This window comes from Haliotis asinina, chromosome 3 (genome assembly GCF_037392515.1).
Source record: "Haliotis asinina isolate JCU_RB_2024 chromosome 3, JCU_Hal_asi_v2, whole genome shotgun sequence".
NCBI lineage: Eukaryota > Metazoa > Mollusca > Gastropoda > Lepetellida > Haliotidae > Haliotis > Haliotis asinina.
This window is the reverse complement of record NC_090282.1, coordinates 70,168,191-70,186,414: the sequence shown is the minus strand read 5'-3', so window position 1 is coordinate 70,186,414 and position 18,224 is coordinate 70,168,191. Positions and strand designations below refer to the sequence as shown.

The 18,224-nt window shown below is 39.2% G+C and overlaps 1 protein-coding gene across 1 annotated transcript; it reads left to right on the top strand.

The window, feature by feature from the left end:
- Window positions 1-2,962: 2,962 nt before the first annotated feature.
- LOC137277044 (uncharacterized) lies at window positions 2,963-6,685 on the top strand. Its single transcript, XM_067808705.1, has 3 exons — window positions 2,963-3,211; window positions 5,206-5,400; window positions 6,483-6,685. Exons 1-3 carry the CDS (start codon window positions 2,968-2,970, stop codon window positions 6,683-6,685), a joined length of 642 nt encoding a protein of 213 aa, XP_067664806.1. The 5' UTR covers window positions 2,963-2,967.
- The last annotated feature ends 11,539 nt before the right edge of the window (window positions 6,686-18,224 follow it).

The window sequence follows — 18,224 nt, the reverse complement described above, 5'->3', positions numbered from 1 at the left end:
AGATATTGCCTTCACACGGATGTCAAAGCAATCGGATTTTGTATGTCATACCCGCCTTGTTAGAAATATGGATTCCAAAGTTTACCAACTTGAACTAAAGAAAGTGCATGTTTCAAAGATCTGTTAGGAACCGCTGTCTGCTTGTGTGTGTGGGGTAGCATTGGTTATGATGACACTAAACTCGATTGAAACATGTTTCAAAATAATTGACCTTAAGCTGTTACAACATGGTTTGTTGCCATAAGCTTTGAATTTATTGTTCCAGAAAGCTGCTTTCGTGAAAGCGACTGACACAGAGGCAGTTTAACTTAAATTAATTTCTTGCTTTGGTTAACGCTTGATAGCATGTTCAGTACAGACGGCTAGAATTGAAAACCCAATCATTTGTGCTTGAATCTAAGGTAAACCGAGTGAAATACAGACAGCTAGGATTGAAAACCAAGTCATTTGTACTTGAATCTAAGCTAAACCTACTGAAATACTGACAGCTAGGGTTGAAAACCACGTCATTTGTACTTGAACCTAAGGTAAACCTAGTGACATACAGAGGGCTAGGGTTGAAAACCAAGCCATTTGTACCTGGATCTAGTGTAAACCTAGTGAAATACAGAGGGCTAACACTGCAAACCAAGTCATTTGTACTTGAATCTAAGGAAAACCTAGCGAAATACAGACAACTAGGATTGAAAACGAAGTCATTTGTACTTGAATCTAAGGAACACCTAATTAAATACAGACAGCTAGGATTAAAAACCACGTCATTTGTACTTGAATCTTGGGTAAACCTAGTGAAATACAGACAGCTAAATAAATAAGTAAGTAAGTAAGTAAGTAAATAAATAAATACAACGATTATGTAACAACGCTTGTCATTCATCAACGAAAACGCTGTTCTGTGCATTCTTATCACTCACTGTTCACTTAGATATTCACTCACGCAGTATTTGCAACACTTTGTTATGCACTGTACGGAAGTATAATCTACTGAAATATGCAGTAACGTATGTGGAAACTGGTATTTTTCCGTCAAAGACAGCTTGGAGAAGAATAGTTTTATCTTCTCTTATGAAGAAGCTCAATGGAAATTGAGACTCTCCATAAGAGAAGATATGTCCAGATATGCTGTAATACACCAAACACTGAGTCTACATAGACTTTACACTCTGATGTATTTGTACCCAGACTATAAAGCCCGTATACAACTTACTGTACTAGTCGGCTCTAAAGCCAAATTCTCAAAGGAATGTACGCTTTGTAATAAGTACTGCCATGACCATGATGCTCACCTTATTTTACATTGTGAATCTGTAATGAGCCAACGAAATCATTTTTATATGATACTACTTGACATACTGGATATAGATGTATATGTATTAATTGAAATGCTGGATGATGAAGATGCCCTTGTACTTTTTTGTGGTGCCAAACTTCCGATCCCTGGCCTTGACGAAGCAGCATGGCAAACCATCACATTACACTTTTCAAACTATATCTATGCCTTAAAAGATTCTTTGATGTATACTTTCTAAACTACCACTCATGTAAATATCCATCTGCTATAAATATATGTGCTTTGTTATCATCATATGTATATATGTAACTGTATATATGTAGTTGACTGATATCATAAATGCTTAATCTTCGAATGTATTTTGGAGGAAATAAAGACATTCATTCATTCGTCATTTGTACTTGAATCTTGGGTAAACCTAGTGAAATACAGACAGCTAAGTAAGTAAGTAAGTAAGTAAGTAAGTAGATAAATAAATAAATACAAGCAGTCATCGACGGACCAGAGCATTACAGAAAAGGGTTAAAACTAGCTAGCATATATGTTTGAAAGCAGAAAACTATTTTAGACAATACCATGTAAATATGGGCTATTGATCACCAACAACTAAAGGTAGGTAGATCACAATACCAGGGGCCATGGGGACTTAAAACGTATTATGAAAATGTAGTTAATGTAGTTTAAGATTTAGTAGCATTTGTGTTATGGGGATGAAGTAGACAACAAGTAACAAGTGACAGGGAATGACAGATTGCCTTTCTCAAGTTATATTAATCGCGTAATTTTCGAGCCTTGGCGTGAGATTTCGATAACTGATATAGCGAGTGTGACTAGTGTGGCGTTTCAGGTACAACTTTGTCGTTTACTTTTATTGAAGTTAGTAAGTATGCCATGTTTGTTTACGTAAACAACAAAACAAGGATAGTAACAAGTCACCAATAACACGTACAGTCTTGAGGCTTCACATGATTTTTCTAGCAGACGTACTGTATTACCTTTCGCAACATTGTGTTTTTTGTTTTTCTACAGCTGTTTTCTGTAATGTATTTATCAATAAACCAGACTGAATGTTTATGGAGGATTTTATTTTCTCGTGTACAAGAGAGTTTGAATGTAAACAGGCAATTTAACTGAAAAGATGAATAAAATAATTCTATAATTCAAACCGGGGAAATCGTCTGAAACGCTGATAAACGTTCACCAAAAGGTGTAACTTCCCGAAGGACTTACATGAAAAATGCTACCACGTGCCCTCATTCCGATATAGGTAATAATAGGGATGTATTTATCAAACGAGCGTCAGGTAAAGGTACGCAGCTCTGTGGTAGGAGACATTGGGTGGGTGAGCAGGTTTGGCAGCTTGACTCCTGAGAGTTTCTAGGACTTCAGTCCTGCCTCATAGCGAATCACATGAGATACACGTGGTCTTATCTTAGAGAGGTACGTTTGTTCACAACTGCCTTTGTTCAACCAGTTTAAAATGGGTACCCGATGGGATGATGTCGTGTGACTATGAACCTTTGTAGCGTCTCGAGGCGCCTTAGGTTATCCTTGGGTAGTAATAGCTCGACTATATTTTATAGGGTATGAAGCTACGTTAAAGTATTAAATTATTAAAATATCACAGCAGCTTTCCGAAACACGTCACTTTTCTCCATGTAGTCAGAGACTGGACCATGGCACTCGTCCGACTTCAGCTGCATCTGTCTATGGTGCACTTCCTCCCCTCGGACATAGCTCCACCAACAAATGTGGACAGCGTGTTAGACTGCTTCAGCTCTTGTTTGAGATACCAGCAGTGTGTCTCCCTGATTTACAACAGGAACAACAAACAGTGTTACACCTATCCAGGCAGGCTTGAAGCTCCCTTCTGGGGAACTAGCATTAATACTGACGTGGATATTTACAACACCAACAGAGGTAAGGGATGTTGTGTATTTGTTTACCCCATCAGTACCATTACATACCGTTACATTTACTCGTAATTACCTCATGAATGCATTGAATGAATAGGCGAGTATGGTTTTACGTTCCTTAAGCAATTATACAGCATTAACATGGCAGGGGGCACCAGATATTGGTTTCAAATGGCGAAATCAAATCTGGACCCGATACCTTTTACCACCAGAATAACTCGTCTCTTCACGCGGAGACCTTAAATACTGTGAGTGGTTATCATTCTGATCATTTCAATCTACCATTTAGATCTATTCCATCAAAATCAATGCACGAGAAATAGGTCGAAAACATTGTACTCATCTAGGGACCGAACTTCTTGTCTAAATATCACACGCCCAAACACAGAAGGGTTTTCGTCAAAGTAAAACGTCAATGATTGTTAACTTGACGAAGCTTTCCAATGACCGAAACTGAATTTGCTTCCATGCTATTCAGCGATATTATACGATCGTTATTCCAAAACCTGCGCCCCCTTAACCTCTTGGGAAAACCCACCCTTTTTTAAAAAAAAGTAGACGTTATTTATTTAAAAATGAAGGATGAGGACAATTTATTAACTCCTTTATTCGGTACGGCGACGTTTCGACATAACTTCCAATGTCGTCGTCAACCAAGACGTACAAGAGAAGTAATGTGGAATACAGTAGATGATCTTTATACAGTAGATGAGGGATAAGGCGAATGTGAGCTGTTTGTACAATAAAAACACAGATGGTATACAGAATTAAGCAGATTGATTGGAAGCCAGGCCCGAGGATGTACATATGTTGTCTACATAAGAGATAGGATGTTAATTGGTAGACAGTAGAGAATGGCGTACAGAGACTTTTGGGGAATGATATTACACCAAAGATGTACAGAGTTTTAGTGATCTGGGAACTTCTCGAAATGTACATAGCCTAAGAATTCTTAATTTTGATCGTAGACTATGTCCTACGAATGGGCTTAAAAAGTTCGTAGGGCTAAGAACGTTTGGAGAATAGCTAGCCTGACCCCTTTCCTGACGTGGACCTGCCTGTGGCATGCAAGAGATTCTTTATGGTGTTGGCGCTTTGAAACATTACAGAGTGTAAGCTTAAGGAGTCGTTGAATGCCATGGCTTGTTCGTCCAATGAAGGGAGGCTGAGGACTGCTTGTTGTCGGGGAGTCTTAATGTCGGGGTCCAGGGTGGTGTTGACAGCCTGGTTGACGAAAGATGCAGGATATTCATTGGAGTTGGTCAAAACATGTCTGGCGTGGTCCATCCCCCTGTCTCAGGATGCGGTTGTGGAGCAGATGTCCTTGACTAGTCCTCGTCTAGCCAAGATAGAGATTATCCCTCTCTTGAATTTGATAGGGTGACTGAAGGGGAAGGGGAGATTCAGGTTAGTATGAATTGGCTTGCGGTAGTGGGTGGTGTTGAGTTTCTTGCTATCTCTCTGGACCAGGACGTCTGAGAAGACGAGTTTGTTGTCTCTTAATTCCATTGTAAACTGCATTCGGGAATATTAGGCGTTTAGGTGTTGGAAAAAAAATGTTGGGACCGTATACTATCTATGTTATCAACCTCTTCTAGCGTATAAACAACTCATTTTCGCCCTATCTATTGTATAAACAGCTCATGTGTATAAATCACCCAAATCTATGTTGAAACGTCTCCTCTGCAGAATAAGTAAGTTGTCTATCAATAGAAGTTGTCCTCATTCTTCATCTCCTCAACTTCTAGAATGCTAATGAAAGAAAGCATTTCAAACTGTTCATTTATGCGGAATTTTGACACTGCAGTCTGATCAATCCGAGTGCCATCCGGATTTTTAGTATGCGTGTAACGTTATGTTTTGAGCTGTAACCGTTTTCTTGTTGAATAGTAGATGAGAGTACCACTGGTGAACCTGGTATCACATTGTTTAAATGAACGGAAAAAGTCCCCTTTGGATATTCCAATATCGTTTTCTAATAGAGAATGTTTATTTCAGATGGACATCGTTGTTCAAGTCACCTTGGATATGATTTCAATTCCGTGATAAATGTGTGTTTCAAAATACATGGTGACGTTAAAACGTCGCTTTCTTCGGCTAACAGGACCTGCGTGTCTGAGGGAGGTCATCTCATCAGAATCAATTCACGTTCAAAAGATGACTTCATATTTGACATTTGGCGAAATGGACTCGGTAAGCATTCACGTGGAATATTACAACAATGCCTCAAATATCAATGTATGCAGAAGTCTAGTTTCTATTTTCCCGATGTTTGCATGTTATTGTATTGTTTAACAGGAATTATCTGTCAACGTTTCACTTGTTGGCAGTCACTGCCATTATGTGTAAAATATATCTTATATCATTACAGCACAGCTATCAATTTCTAAAACGTATAAATATATCCCATAAATGTATCCCAACATAAAATATTTATCAAGACGTTTGTATATGGGAAATGGAGTGAGAGAGTGAATTAAAAGGTATAGTCACATCGGCAATATTTCAGCCATATTGAAACTTATTGGGACCATGGGAACTTACAGTACGTTTGTTACTTGCATGGACACAAGTTGAGAAAGTTTCAAATATCCCAGAATTAGATCGAATATTTTCCCTTTTATCGACGTGTGTTGGTATATTTTATATCAGTAGGCACGAGAATGAGATTCTATTTATCATCAAGAAAAACACTTTCCATTTTTTTTCAATGAAAAATGTGATCTCTAAACACGTTAACGCCAATAGACACGCAGTAGAGTGATGTCAAAGCATTGTGATATCACTATTTTTGACGTCATAATATTGTGCGTCATGTAATTAATGAGGCCAAATCATTGTTGTCTCATGTAATTGGTGACGTCGGGGCATTGTCTATGGATTGTCAACTTCTTTGTTGCAATGAGTGCGACCTTCCAGTGCAGGTAGTAACGTGGCAGTCGTTGCAATAAAGACGTTAGCTACAGAACCACACAACATGGTTTTCCGGACTGGTACAGTGAACGAAATAACAGCACAATCTTTGGTCAAGTGTAAAGTCATCTATAATGTGAGCTTATAACTGTCTGACATGTAAAGAGGGGGGCGTAAGTATAGAACGATGTATGGTTACAATCATTAAATCATGCGATACACAACACACACGCACACGCACAGGCACTTATGTTTGGTTTAGCATTACCAGTAACATGACAAAAACATAGACGTAAAACTGATCATTAAATTATCAAATGTGTTAAGGAAGAAAACAATCAATAACGTGCACTTAATTTCAGTTCGTATCGATGGCACGTGTACTGCAGGCGAAGGCTGGAAGTACTCGAATGGTGACAATGTAACCTACTTCAGATGGCAGCACGGTCAGCCCAATAGCATCTGCGGTGTTGGATGGGGAAAGAATTTGGCTTCAGCCCGGTCTGGGTTTCACGACGTTTCTTGTTGCTCTGGATATCCCTTCATATGCGAAATAGATATGTAAATCAGTGTGAAACACACGATTTGTAATTTTCAGAAATGTCAAATCTAATGATGTGAGTTTCAATCTCCACTTCTTTCAACTGGGGGATATACTGTAGGCCTCCAGGGAAGGGATTGTCATTGTGCCAACTTATTTTAGTGTGTGATGCACAATTTTAACAAACATGAAATTAGAAAACGATTTGACAGAAAAAATGACACTTTTGGTTTGGCTTTGTGTATGATAAGAAAACTGACAAAACATTGGTGTAAAATATTCCAGTGAAGTTGTCGGCCTTTGAAATTAATTCTAGTTTAAATAAAACCTATCACTGTGAAACTTTGTGATATTTTACAGTTTTATTTCACACGATAACTGGGAGTATGCACATTTAATGAAGCACCGAGAATAAGTTGGGTTGGTCTAAGTTAACAGACGTGCATTTGTTTCAATGTTCTAACTTACCCCCTTGTAATACAAACCAATAATAGCGATTTGAAAGTGTGATCGTTTGTTAAACGACCTTTATCCTACGTTGTGTAAACTTCTGAGATTTAAGTATTCAAATGTCAAGGTAAAATTATGAGGATTTGCAATCTTAATTTCACCTTATATGGTTTTTAATTTTTTGTTTAAAGTGAAATTCATTGATACGTTTTCACTGTGAACAGACTATGTTTTCCATTTTTTTGTCTTTCGTGTGCAACAACTTGAAAGAGTACCATCTGCAAAGAAACTTATTTAGTACTGGAAAACTAAACAAATCAATATCCAAAAAGGACCTCAAAGAACATGATTTGTATGAGAACGTCAAGAGCATAGTGAATGTAAAGAGCCAGGTTGATATTCTGAACTGGATCCTTTCTTATATAAACAACAAACATGGACCTGTTCAGAAAAGTGTTAAAACACCCGTCCTGTTCCACGTTGGTACTCTAACGAATTGGAAGGTCAAGCTTGGAAACTGGGTGCAGATATTTATGTATTTCCAAAATTGAAAACAATGGTAGAAGTAAATAATACATAATTATTGTCACAAAATGTATCTGTTATAATGCACAAGTTATCAATCTAGATATTAGATATGTCTGTCTGTCTGTCTGTTTTTCTGTTTATCCATGTGTATATGGGTGTATGTTTATGTGTTACATATATATAACACAAAGGGTATCACTGTAATATGGGCTGGATGGTCTAATTCACGAATAAACATATTGAGTACACTAACTAAATTCGTCTATCTAAGCAAAGGAAAAGGGAGGCTGATAAAAGGTGGCGAAAGTGAAACAGAGTGAGTTAATGTTTATCGTCACATCGGCAATATCGCAACAATATCGAGACGGGAACAATAAAAGTTACATTGTATATGAAGAAAATTTGAAACTAGAACCCCGTTGGCGACGAACGTGAAACCACGAGTATATCACAGATATCCATTTAAAACTAGTAATTAAACAATCAAATCAAACAATTTTACTATAGAGGACAATACGATATAAAAATTGGCTGTAGATTGCCAACAACTGGAGGTAGATCGCCTTACTAGGGACGGCGCAGAGTCAAAGCTGGAGATAGATAGCCATATGTACACGTCTGCACGAGACAGGCACAACGTTCTACTGGTTAATGCCAGAACACCCCATATCCGTATTAAAGTACTAAAGCAACAATATTAAGGACTGTTCAAAGAAGGGAAGAATATGTTATTCTCCCTACACACACTGATCATGTCAGCATAGCGTCATGTTTCTCCGATTTCTTCTCAGCGATTACTGAGAACATCAGAGCTATTTCCAGAAGGTCCCAAGAACCTGTTATTGCTAACTACTGCAAACATTTCACTCCAACATCGGAGACTGAGGTTCAACACCTTATTGTGTTATGGTGGATAATTTGCCGTGGAAAAGGGTATGAGAAATCCCCTCAGAACCAGCAAAATATAACACATACAAGTGTAAACTATTCAGTAGTGAGTGAGTGAGTTAAGCTTTACGCCGCACTCAGCAATATTCCAGCCATACGGTCTGTAAATAATTGAGTGAGTGAGTGAGTGAGTTAAAATTTACCGTCACATCGGCAATATTGCAGCCACATCGTGACGAGAACAATTCACTTAATAAATTGAAAACGTCTGGAAGAGTAAAACCTGTCGACAATGGACAGTAAAACTACTAGACTATCACAGGTATGAACATAAAACTAGCATGTAAAACTAAAGCACTGTAATGAGAGAAGACGATACAATATAAAACACGGGCTATAAAGCACCAACAACTGAGGGTAGATCACCATACTAGGGACCATGGGGACTTACAATACTTTTGCTGCCTGCATGGATCCCAGCTGGTTTTACACCATCCCCTCAGCCATTGGCGATTGTAAGACAAGTTAGCCAAAATTTAAAATAACAAAAATACTACGATTAAAAACTTGGTATGTGAAAATTTTACTTTGAAAGTTTTTGGGACTTACGTACCCTCTCAGGGGGACAATAATTTTACAATACTTTAACCCCCTTTGAAGGCACAGCCACTAACAATCGCAGTTTGCTAATTTAGACTACCATTAATTAAATAACTTTTTTCTATATACAAAACATATTATTCAAAATTTAGCCAACAATTCTATTTCTTTTAAAAATCCAATTATTAAATGATAATTTACTTTATTGAAAAGATCCCTAATTGATTTGATATTGAAATATTTATCCTTGTGATTGCAAATTCAATACAGTCAAGCAAGACATGCTTTATAATCAGAGTATGGAATCAGAAGTGGTGTTACAGATTTGTTGAGTGCTGCCTTGGCAGCAAGGTCAGCCAGTGTGTTACCAGAGATTCCAACATGGCTGGGTAACCAGCAAATGACGATGTCGTATTGGCCAGTAGCAAGATGATTATACAATTCAACAATATCAGTTAAAAGTGGATGTTGAGAAGATACATTTTTAATAGCCTGAAGGCAAGAAAGAGAGTCGGAATAAATTATGTACTGTTTATATTTTGGGTGTTGTTTTATATATTTTAGGGCTGTTAATATGGCATGTGCTTCTGTTGTAAAAATGGAACTGCTGTCTGGTAATCTGGAAGATATTGCCCTGGATCCAATGACAGTGGCACAAGCAACTGCGCCACCATCCTTGGACCCATCTGTAAATAAGGATTTATACGTACTATAGTTACTTTTTAATTGATTATATGCTTGTTTATATTGTAATTCATTATTTTCTGATTTTTTTTGTATTTACTTAATGTAAGGTCAACTTGTGGTCTAACCAGTTGCCAAGGAGGTGAAGAAAAAAGCGAGAAGGGGCTATATTTTCTAGCTCAATGCCAGCAGCTGAGAGAAAAAGTTTCAATCTTAGTCCAAGAGGCGGAACAAGTGAAGGCTTTTTATTGTACAAATCCCCATAAGGGGGATTGAAGACACAATTATATGCAGGGTTGGATGTATTTGAAAACAGTTTAGTGAGATACTGCAGCGATAACTTAATACGGCGTTGATCAAGGGAAGGTTCATCTGCTTCAACGTATAGACTGTCAACAGGAGAAGTTCGGAATGATCCGAGACAAAGTCTTAGCCCTTGATGATGGATAGAATCAAGTATTTTGAGGTTGCTTTTACAGGCTCCACCATAAACAATGGAGCCGTAATCCAGTTTAGAACGGATGAGTGACCTGTATAAATGTAGGAGGGTTGATTGGTCTCCTCCCCACTTTGTATTTGAAACGACTTTCAACAAATCAAGCGCCTTCAAGCATTTGGTTGTTAGGTATTTAATATGTGGAAGAAAGGTTAAGTGTGAGTCAAAGATAAGACCAAGGAACGTAGCTTCCTTGACAACTTTGATGGGTGCACCATTTAAAGACAAGTCAGGGTCTTTATGAGGTTTGTATTTTCGGCAAAAGTGAATGCAATTTGTCTTAGATTGAGAAAATTTAAACCCATTCTCAAGGCACCATTTATGAATTTTGTTGAGACAGATTTGTAACTGTCTCTCAATGGTTCGCATATTTTTGCCACGACGAGAAATATTAAAGTCATCCACGAAAAGGGAACCATTGATTGAATCTGTTAAAACATTTGAAAGACTATTTATTTTAATACTGAATAAAGTGACAGACAAAATACTGCCTTGTGGGACACCCTGGTCCTGCTTATAATAATCAGACAGGGTAGAACCCATACGCACTTGAAATTGCCTGTCAGTTAAAAACTCAGCTACAAACTCAGGCAAACGGCCCCGTAAACCAAAATCATGTAAATCTCTTAAAATACCGTACTTCCATGTTGTGTCACAAGCTTTTTCCAAATAAAAAAATATTGACACAGAATTCTCCTTGTTAAGAATGGCATTTTTAACAAACGACTCCAATCGGACTAAATGGTCAATGGTACTGCGATTTTTACGAAAACCACATTGAATATTAGTGATTAGATTGTTAGATTCTAGGTACCAAGTTAATCTGTTATTGACCATGCGCTCCATGGTTTTGCAAACGCAGCTAGTCAAGGAAATCTGTCTATAGTTGGATGGATCTGTATGATCACGTCCAGATTTAGGTATGGGCACAACTATAGCATCACGCCAAGAGGAAGGAAATGTACGAGATATCCAAATTTCATCGAAAATAGTCAATAGTGTCTCTAAACAGGAGTTAGGTAAGTGTTTCAGGAGCTGATAATGTATGTTATCAGCTCCTGTTGCAGTATCGTGAGCTTGTTCAAGGGCAGTATGAAGCTCATGGATGGAAAAGAGTTCGTTATAGTCTTCCCCATTATCAGAATGAAAATTAATTCGTTTCTTTTCCTGCAGTTTTTGGTATTTTTGAAATTGAGGAACGTAGTTTGATGAAGAAGAATGTTTAGCAAGTGTTTCACCCAGTTTATTTGCGATATCAGATTTATCTGTTAATACCTGATCTCCAGTTTTGAGATGATGTGTGCTTGATTTGTTACCCTTACCTTTAATTCTCTGGATCGTGTTCCATACTTTAGACATTGGCGTACGTGAAGTGATTTTCGAAACGTAATTTTGCCACGACTGGCGCTTATTGTGCTTGAAGTACGCCGTGCTTTAGCATTTAAGATTTTATATTTATTCAAATTATGCACCATTGGGTGGCGACGGAAATAGTGTTCAGCTTTTTTCCGTGCCTTTCGAGCTTGTTTGCAGTCATTATTAAACCACGGTTTACGTATGTGTGGATTGGTAGAGGATTTAGGAATACATTCATCGGCAATTTTGTTTAGTTCATCAGAGAATAATTGCACAGAATCAGGAGCACCAAGAAAACGAGCAGGATTCAGTTTGTCAGTACATAGTAATTCACATAAAGGCCAGTTAGCTTTGCTAAAGTTCCATCGTGATGATGGAGGAATATCAGCCGGGATTGATGGTTTAAGAATGGTTGGAAAATGATCGCTGCCGCACAGGTCACTATGGACAGACCATTCACATTCATTTAACAGATCTGCATCAGTGAGGGACAAATCAAGAGATGAATATGTACCCGTACCAGGATGCAAATATGTTTTCGAAGTATCATTAAATATACACAGATCGTTGTTTGAAAGAAAATCCTCCAGTATCTTTCCAGTTTGGTTTGTGTCAGAACTACCCCAAAGTGGATTATGACCGTTTAAGTTACCCATAATGATACATGGCTTCGGCAGTTTGTCATAGAGTGCCTGAAGATCAGTTTGGTGAAGATGAGTAGATGGTGGTATATATAGGGAGCATAATGTAAAAACAATGCTCAAAGTCAATCTCACAGCAACGGCCTGAAGTGTTGTATTGAGGGGAACAGGGCTGTGAATGACACCCTGTCGCACCAAAATGGAAGATCCTCCAGAAGCCCTAAATTCTGGAGGAGAAAAGAAGTTATATGAAGCATACTGCCGTATATCAAATTGATCTGTTGCTTTAAAGTAAGTTTCCTGTAAACAAAATGCCGATGGTTTGAAATCCTGTATTAGTAGTTGCAAATCATTAAAATTATTCTTTAGTCCTCTACAATTCCATTGAACAATGGTGTCTAAACTACTCATGGAGGCTCAATCGGAGTTCGTGAGCTGGTGTGGGGTCTACTCCCACAGACTGGGGGAGATGGGGTGACCTTCATCTCCAAAGGATCAAATTGATTTTGAACCTGTATGGGGGACGACTGAGAGGAAGGCACCTCCAAGTGTTGGATGATTCTGGTTCTTCTCGATTGCTTCTTTTCCTTTTGCACATTTTTAGATGATTTATGTTGCATTTTCGATGTACATTCTGTTACTGACACAGGATCAGCTGAAGGAGTCGATGTGATAGAGAGTCTGAGAGGCCGATGTTGAAATATTGGATTCGACCATTTGAGAGGTCTCATCTGTGTCACCTATTGTAAGTTGTTTGTGTACCCACGATATTGACGTTTGGCACGACGTAGATCTCATGGGAGGTTTAGAAGTAGTGGCACGTGATGAAACTGCATCAGAATATGACACTGATGAAGTGGTTGAAATAGCTACCAATTTTCTAGCTTCAGCATATGAAATATTGCTGGTGTATTTGATATTTTGGATTTTATTTTCAAGTTCATAAGAAGGGCAAGATTTGGATGAAGCCAAGTGATCACCATTGCAGTTGGCACACTTGATGTCATTTGTGCACTCAGAGAGTTCATGTGCATCACCACAACGAGAACATATCGTCTTGTTACGACAGAACTTGGCCCCATGACCAAACTTTTGGCATTTAAAGCATCGGAGTGGAGATGGTACATACACCTCAACTCCGATATTAAAGTATCCAGCTTTAACATATTTTGGAAGTGAAGAAAGTGAAAACGTAAACAGGTAAGTGTTCAGCTTCACGATTGTGCCATCATCTTTCTTTTTAGTAAAACGCTTTACTCCGGTTACTCCCTGGCTTTTCAGTTCATTGACAATGTCATCCTCATTCATGTCATAAAGGCAACGTGCCCTGTCTCTGACTATACCTCTACAGGAATTCAGAGTTCTATGCACTGAGACAACAACAGGTGTATTCACAAACTGTTTTAGTTTCAACAGATTGTCCGATTGTTGTCTCCGTGCACATTCCACTAAAAGCGAACCATTTCGGAGACTTCTCCACAGGCACCTTGAATGCCTTTAGATATTGCAAAGGGGTTAAGTTTCAACGGAATATCAACGGAGATGAGATAACTATGAACCTCGGCCACGTGTCAACAATATCAGAAGATCCTTCATCAGACGATATAGACTCCACATATCGACGTTTATGTTTGGATGAACCAGATGGAATAGAAAGTGCCATGGTGTAAGAAAAAAGTTCGACATCCCAGCTCCCCACCCACCATGGAGTGTCAACGAGGACGGTGAAACAGCGGAAACCAGTCTGTACCACCAGGGCTACGGGGATGTTATACTCCAGCTAATACAAACTTGAAAAGCTATGGAATCAAACAGAAGAATGCCAGGTTGGTTCGCCCTTCACACCTTTCTGGAGAAACACAGAATTCAGAGGTCTTTATTGCCAGATTGGCCCATGAGCCACCGCCTTCTGGCACAGGACTCTAGGCAATTGGAAGAGAACAGGTTATGGATGAAATTCATTCAAATCAGTCACAATAATTTTCACATTTGTCAGTTTCAAGATGAATGTGTCCATGCTCAGTGCACGACGTGACCAGCCGATTGATAGAATCGGGCCGATTCTACTACCCGTCTAGGTGAAGTAAGGGCCAAAGTGGTGTGTTGAGCAAAAGGAACACGTCCCAGGCTCCCAGTGCCCTCAACCACCAGACTACCGTCCTCCACCGACACGTTACTCAACCCACGGCAAACAGGTTGCCCAATTTGGTCGCCTCTTACGACCAGCAATGAGGTGCTGTGGACACATTCTGCCACGGGTCCACACGGGAGAAGAGCGCTTAGCGTGACCCAGCACCCACCACGAGGAGGTGGCTCTTCACGGGTGCCTGTAAATAACTGAGTCTGGACCAGACAATCCAGTGATCAACAGCATGAGCATCGATCCGCGTAACTGGGAACAGATGACATGTGTTAACCAAGTCAGCCAGCCTGACCACCCGATCCCGCTAGTCGCCTCTTACGACAAGCATAGTCGCCTTTTATGGAAAGCATGGGCTGCTGAAGGCCTATTCTACTCCGGGACCTTCACGGGTCGCACAATATTCTGTAATATGTATTGAGCAAACAAAACAAGATACAAAGACTCACAATAGAAGTTTCATGTACAATGCAACTGAGTCAAAAATAAAGTAATGGGTCACAGATATAGCATCTCACCAAAGTCTTGGTTTGAGACTGAGAAACAGTTATACTAAATGTAGCACGGCGAGCGACCAGGCAGCTGTCATGTAGGTCAAGAGTTGACAAAGGCAGGTAGATTGATGTTAGCAGAATGATGTACTCCAGTTAATCTGTGTGTGTCTGTGTGTCAACACAGCAACCACCTGCATCCTGAATATTCGAGCACTTTGCGTTGACATCGCCACCTACTTGGAACTTTCTAGGCCAACATTCTCAAAGGGAGGTAACTCTAGAGAACTACCTTAATGGCCTGCAGCTAAAATACTAATACTACTGAACATTTATGATACGAAATGTAACCCATGTTAACTATTACTTAAAACTCTAAACATTGTGACCCAATTTTAATTATTGCTTAATCAGTTATACACTTTACACAAAATACACTCTCGTAACAAATGCAAAGAGTCCATCATGGTCCCCATTGATTTAGATCCTGAGCCCACTTGGCTTCTCAGGAAACGTCTAGTACAGTTATTGCCCATGTTCGTAACTCTTTTCAATACTTCGCTCCACACGTCTCAGGAACACTAATACAACAACACTGAAGTGGACATTCATCAAAAGGACATCTTTGTACTCCGAGATCCGTTTCAAACTTGCAGTTTCTGTCAAAGGTCCTGGAGAAGATAGTCACATGTCAAATCAGTAACCATCTTGAGAGCAACAGCCTTATAGAAGAATTTCAGTCAACACATAGAGAACATCATACTACTGAAATGGCATTGTTAAAAGTTCAGAATGATACCCTGTCTCATCTCGACAATCAGAAAGTCGTCGGCCCGGTAATGTCTGATTTATCTGCTACATTGGATACCGTTGACCATACCACTCATCTTCAGCTACTTGACACAACAGCTGGCATCACAGGAGCAGTATTGTTATGGCTGAAACCATTAACGCATACAAAACAGTCAGTAGTAAGAGTGCATCTGCACAGACAAAACTCACTTATGGGGTGCCCCATGCATATGTATTACGTCCCCTCCTCTTCGTTATGATGGGTGACATCTTCCGGAGACATTGTATATCGTTTCACTGCTATGTTGATGACTCTAAGAACACCATTGCTTCAAGACTGATATCATTCAAAGATTGCACAAGACAAACTTCCTCTAACCTAACGGCCGCAAAACGGACGTTCTGGCATTCAGTGAAAACTGGACGAATGGAACTCACTCCGTCTGCCACACTGAGGAATCTAGGAGTCTATTTTGGTTTTGTCATGCACATGAAACGACAAATCACCCATGTAGTCCAGACATCCCAACATCAACTCCACCAAATTGGTAGATTATGGCATTTCGTGACAACGGGGTCAGCAAAACGCTTGTTCATGTCCAAGTCATCTTCCGTATTGATTTTGCCACCTGAATGACATCCAGTTCTCACAACATTTCCAAGTGTACCAGAATACAGCCGCCAGAATGATAACAAAGTGCTAAAACACACAGCATATAACACCAGTTCACCATCAGCTTCACTGTCTCCCTGTTGCCAAGCGAATCATCATCAAACTGCTGACCATTGTCTACACGGTCGTGAAGTCCACCCCCAAAGACTAATTTTCTTTACCCAACTTTGTTTCCAAATTACAGAAACATATAATTGAGGGGCAAAAACAACCCCATAATTTTTATTCCGATGTTTTGAATTTTCTCAAATTTAAGACACTTATCACCCAAACACAGCTCACAAAATTCTGACCTCAAGTGAGATGGACATGTATTGATCACCACTAAAATGGCTTTTAATAATGAACGCACGTGCATCAATGTCGGGTGTAACACTTCTGAAGTCAGTATCCCAAAGACTAAAAGGAAGACAATAACATGAAGTGACATGCCAGTATGCCAGCAGCAAAACAGCGAGAAAGGGAGATTGGTATGCTCCAACGTGGAGCCAGGCATCATCAGGTGGCAAGGATCTTCGGTTGCAGTCAAAAACCAATAAAAACGCTCCAGACAAGAGTGAGTGAGTGAGTTTAGTTTTACGCCGCAACTAACGGCGGTCTGAGAATAATCGAGTTTTGACCAGACAATTCAGTGATCAACAGCATGAGCATCTGCGTAATTGGAATGCGATGACATGGGTCAACTAGTTCAGTGAGCCGAACCATCCGGTAGTCGCCTTTTGTGGTAAGCATGGATTGCTGAAGACCTATTAACCCCGGATCTTCATGGGTCCAGACAAGTCAATATCTAGGGCAGACAGGTCGCACTGTTGTGAGAAACCGCTAATGACACGTACTGAATTATGGAGCAGGTGGAACAAATTATAGTCCTTAGTACACCAGACAGGTAGAGATGAGTATGCGATTACCCTACCGAAATCAATATGACGCTGTAATTAAGGCATTCATGACAGCGTACTAAATACAAGCCGGTTCAATTACTTGAAATTTTAATGTGATGAAGAAAGGGAACTAAAATATGTTTCGATTCTAACAGACTGTAATTCTTATACATAAACTTCTTTCGGAACAGATGTTTGTAAGTTGTATTACTGAGATACACGTTAATGAATTAAGTGATTGTATCTTTATGAAACATATGCTTGATTGTATAGCATTAGATAGCGCTATTATGCAGTGGCTGTAATCAATCATTATATTTTCTGCTATCTCAGTCACATCACTTTGTTAGAAGTTGATAGGTTTTAAGCACAGACATTGCGTGTTCAAAGATTTGCACCACACCTTCACGAAACTCTGCCGTCTGTAATCGATTATACCATTGTTGAATATGCTCGGTTCTTTAAATCTTTCAGCATGATTATTTACTCTTGACTTAAGTATATTGTGAGAGAAAACTGCTTTCCAGAAAAAGGCAGTTTACATTTGGTTAGTTTTGCAGTTTCAGACAAAATGTGACACATCTCAAACTAATGCTGTAACCTACGGTTGTTACGACCTGTCGGATGTAAGGAACTATTTAAGGTGCTTGCAACGTGCTTCACATGAAAATACGATTATTAACAAACTCAGTCAACCCGGTGGGATAACGTCGTGTGACTATTAACCTATCTAGCGACTCGCAGGCATCCTAGGTTATTCGGGGCTTGTAATAGTTCGAGCATATTTTGCCTGGAAAGTGAGTGAGTGAGTGAGGTTATATTTAGCGTCACATCGGCAATATTTCGGCCATATTGATATATATATATATATATATATATATATATATATATATATAGAACACATTGATATTTAAATGAAATATTAATATATTATACAAACCTG

Excerpts from the sequence above, each read along its gene's own strand:
- LOC137277044 (XM_067808705.1), top strand. The coding sequence starts at position 2,968 with ATGGCACTCGTCCGACTTCAGCTGCATCTGTCTATGGTGCACTTCCTC. Across the intron at positions 3,212-5,205 it reads TATTTACAACACCAACAGAG|ATGGACATCGTTGTTCAAGT; the intron begins GTAAGGGATGTT and ends TGTTTATTTCAG. Across the intron at positions 5,401-6,482 it reads CATTTGGCGAAATGGACTCG|TTCGTATCGATGGCACGTGT; the intron begins GTAAGCATTCAC and ends ACTTAATTTCAG.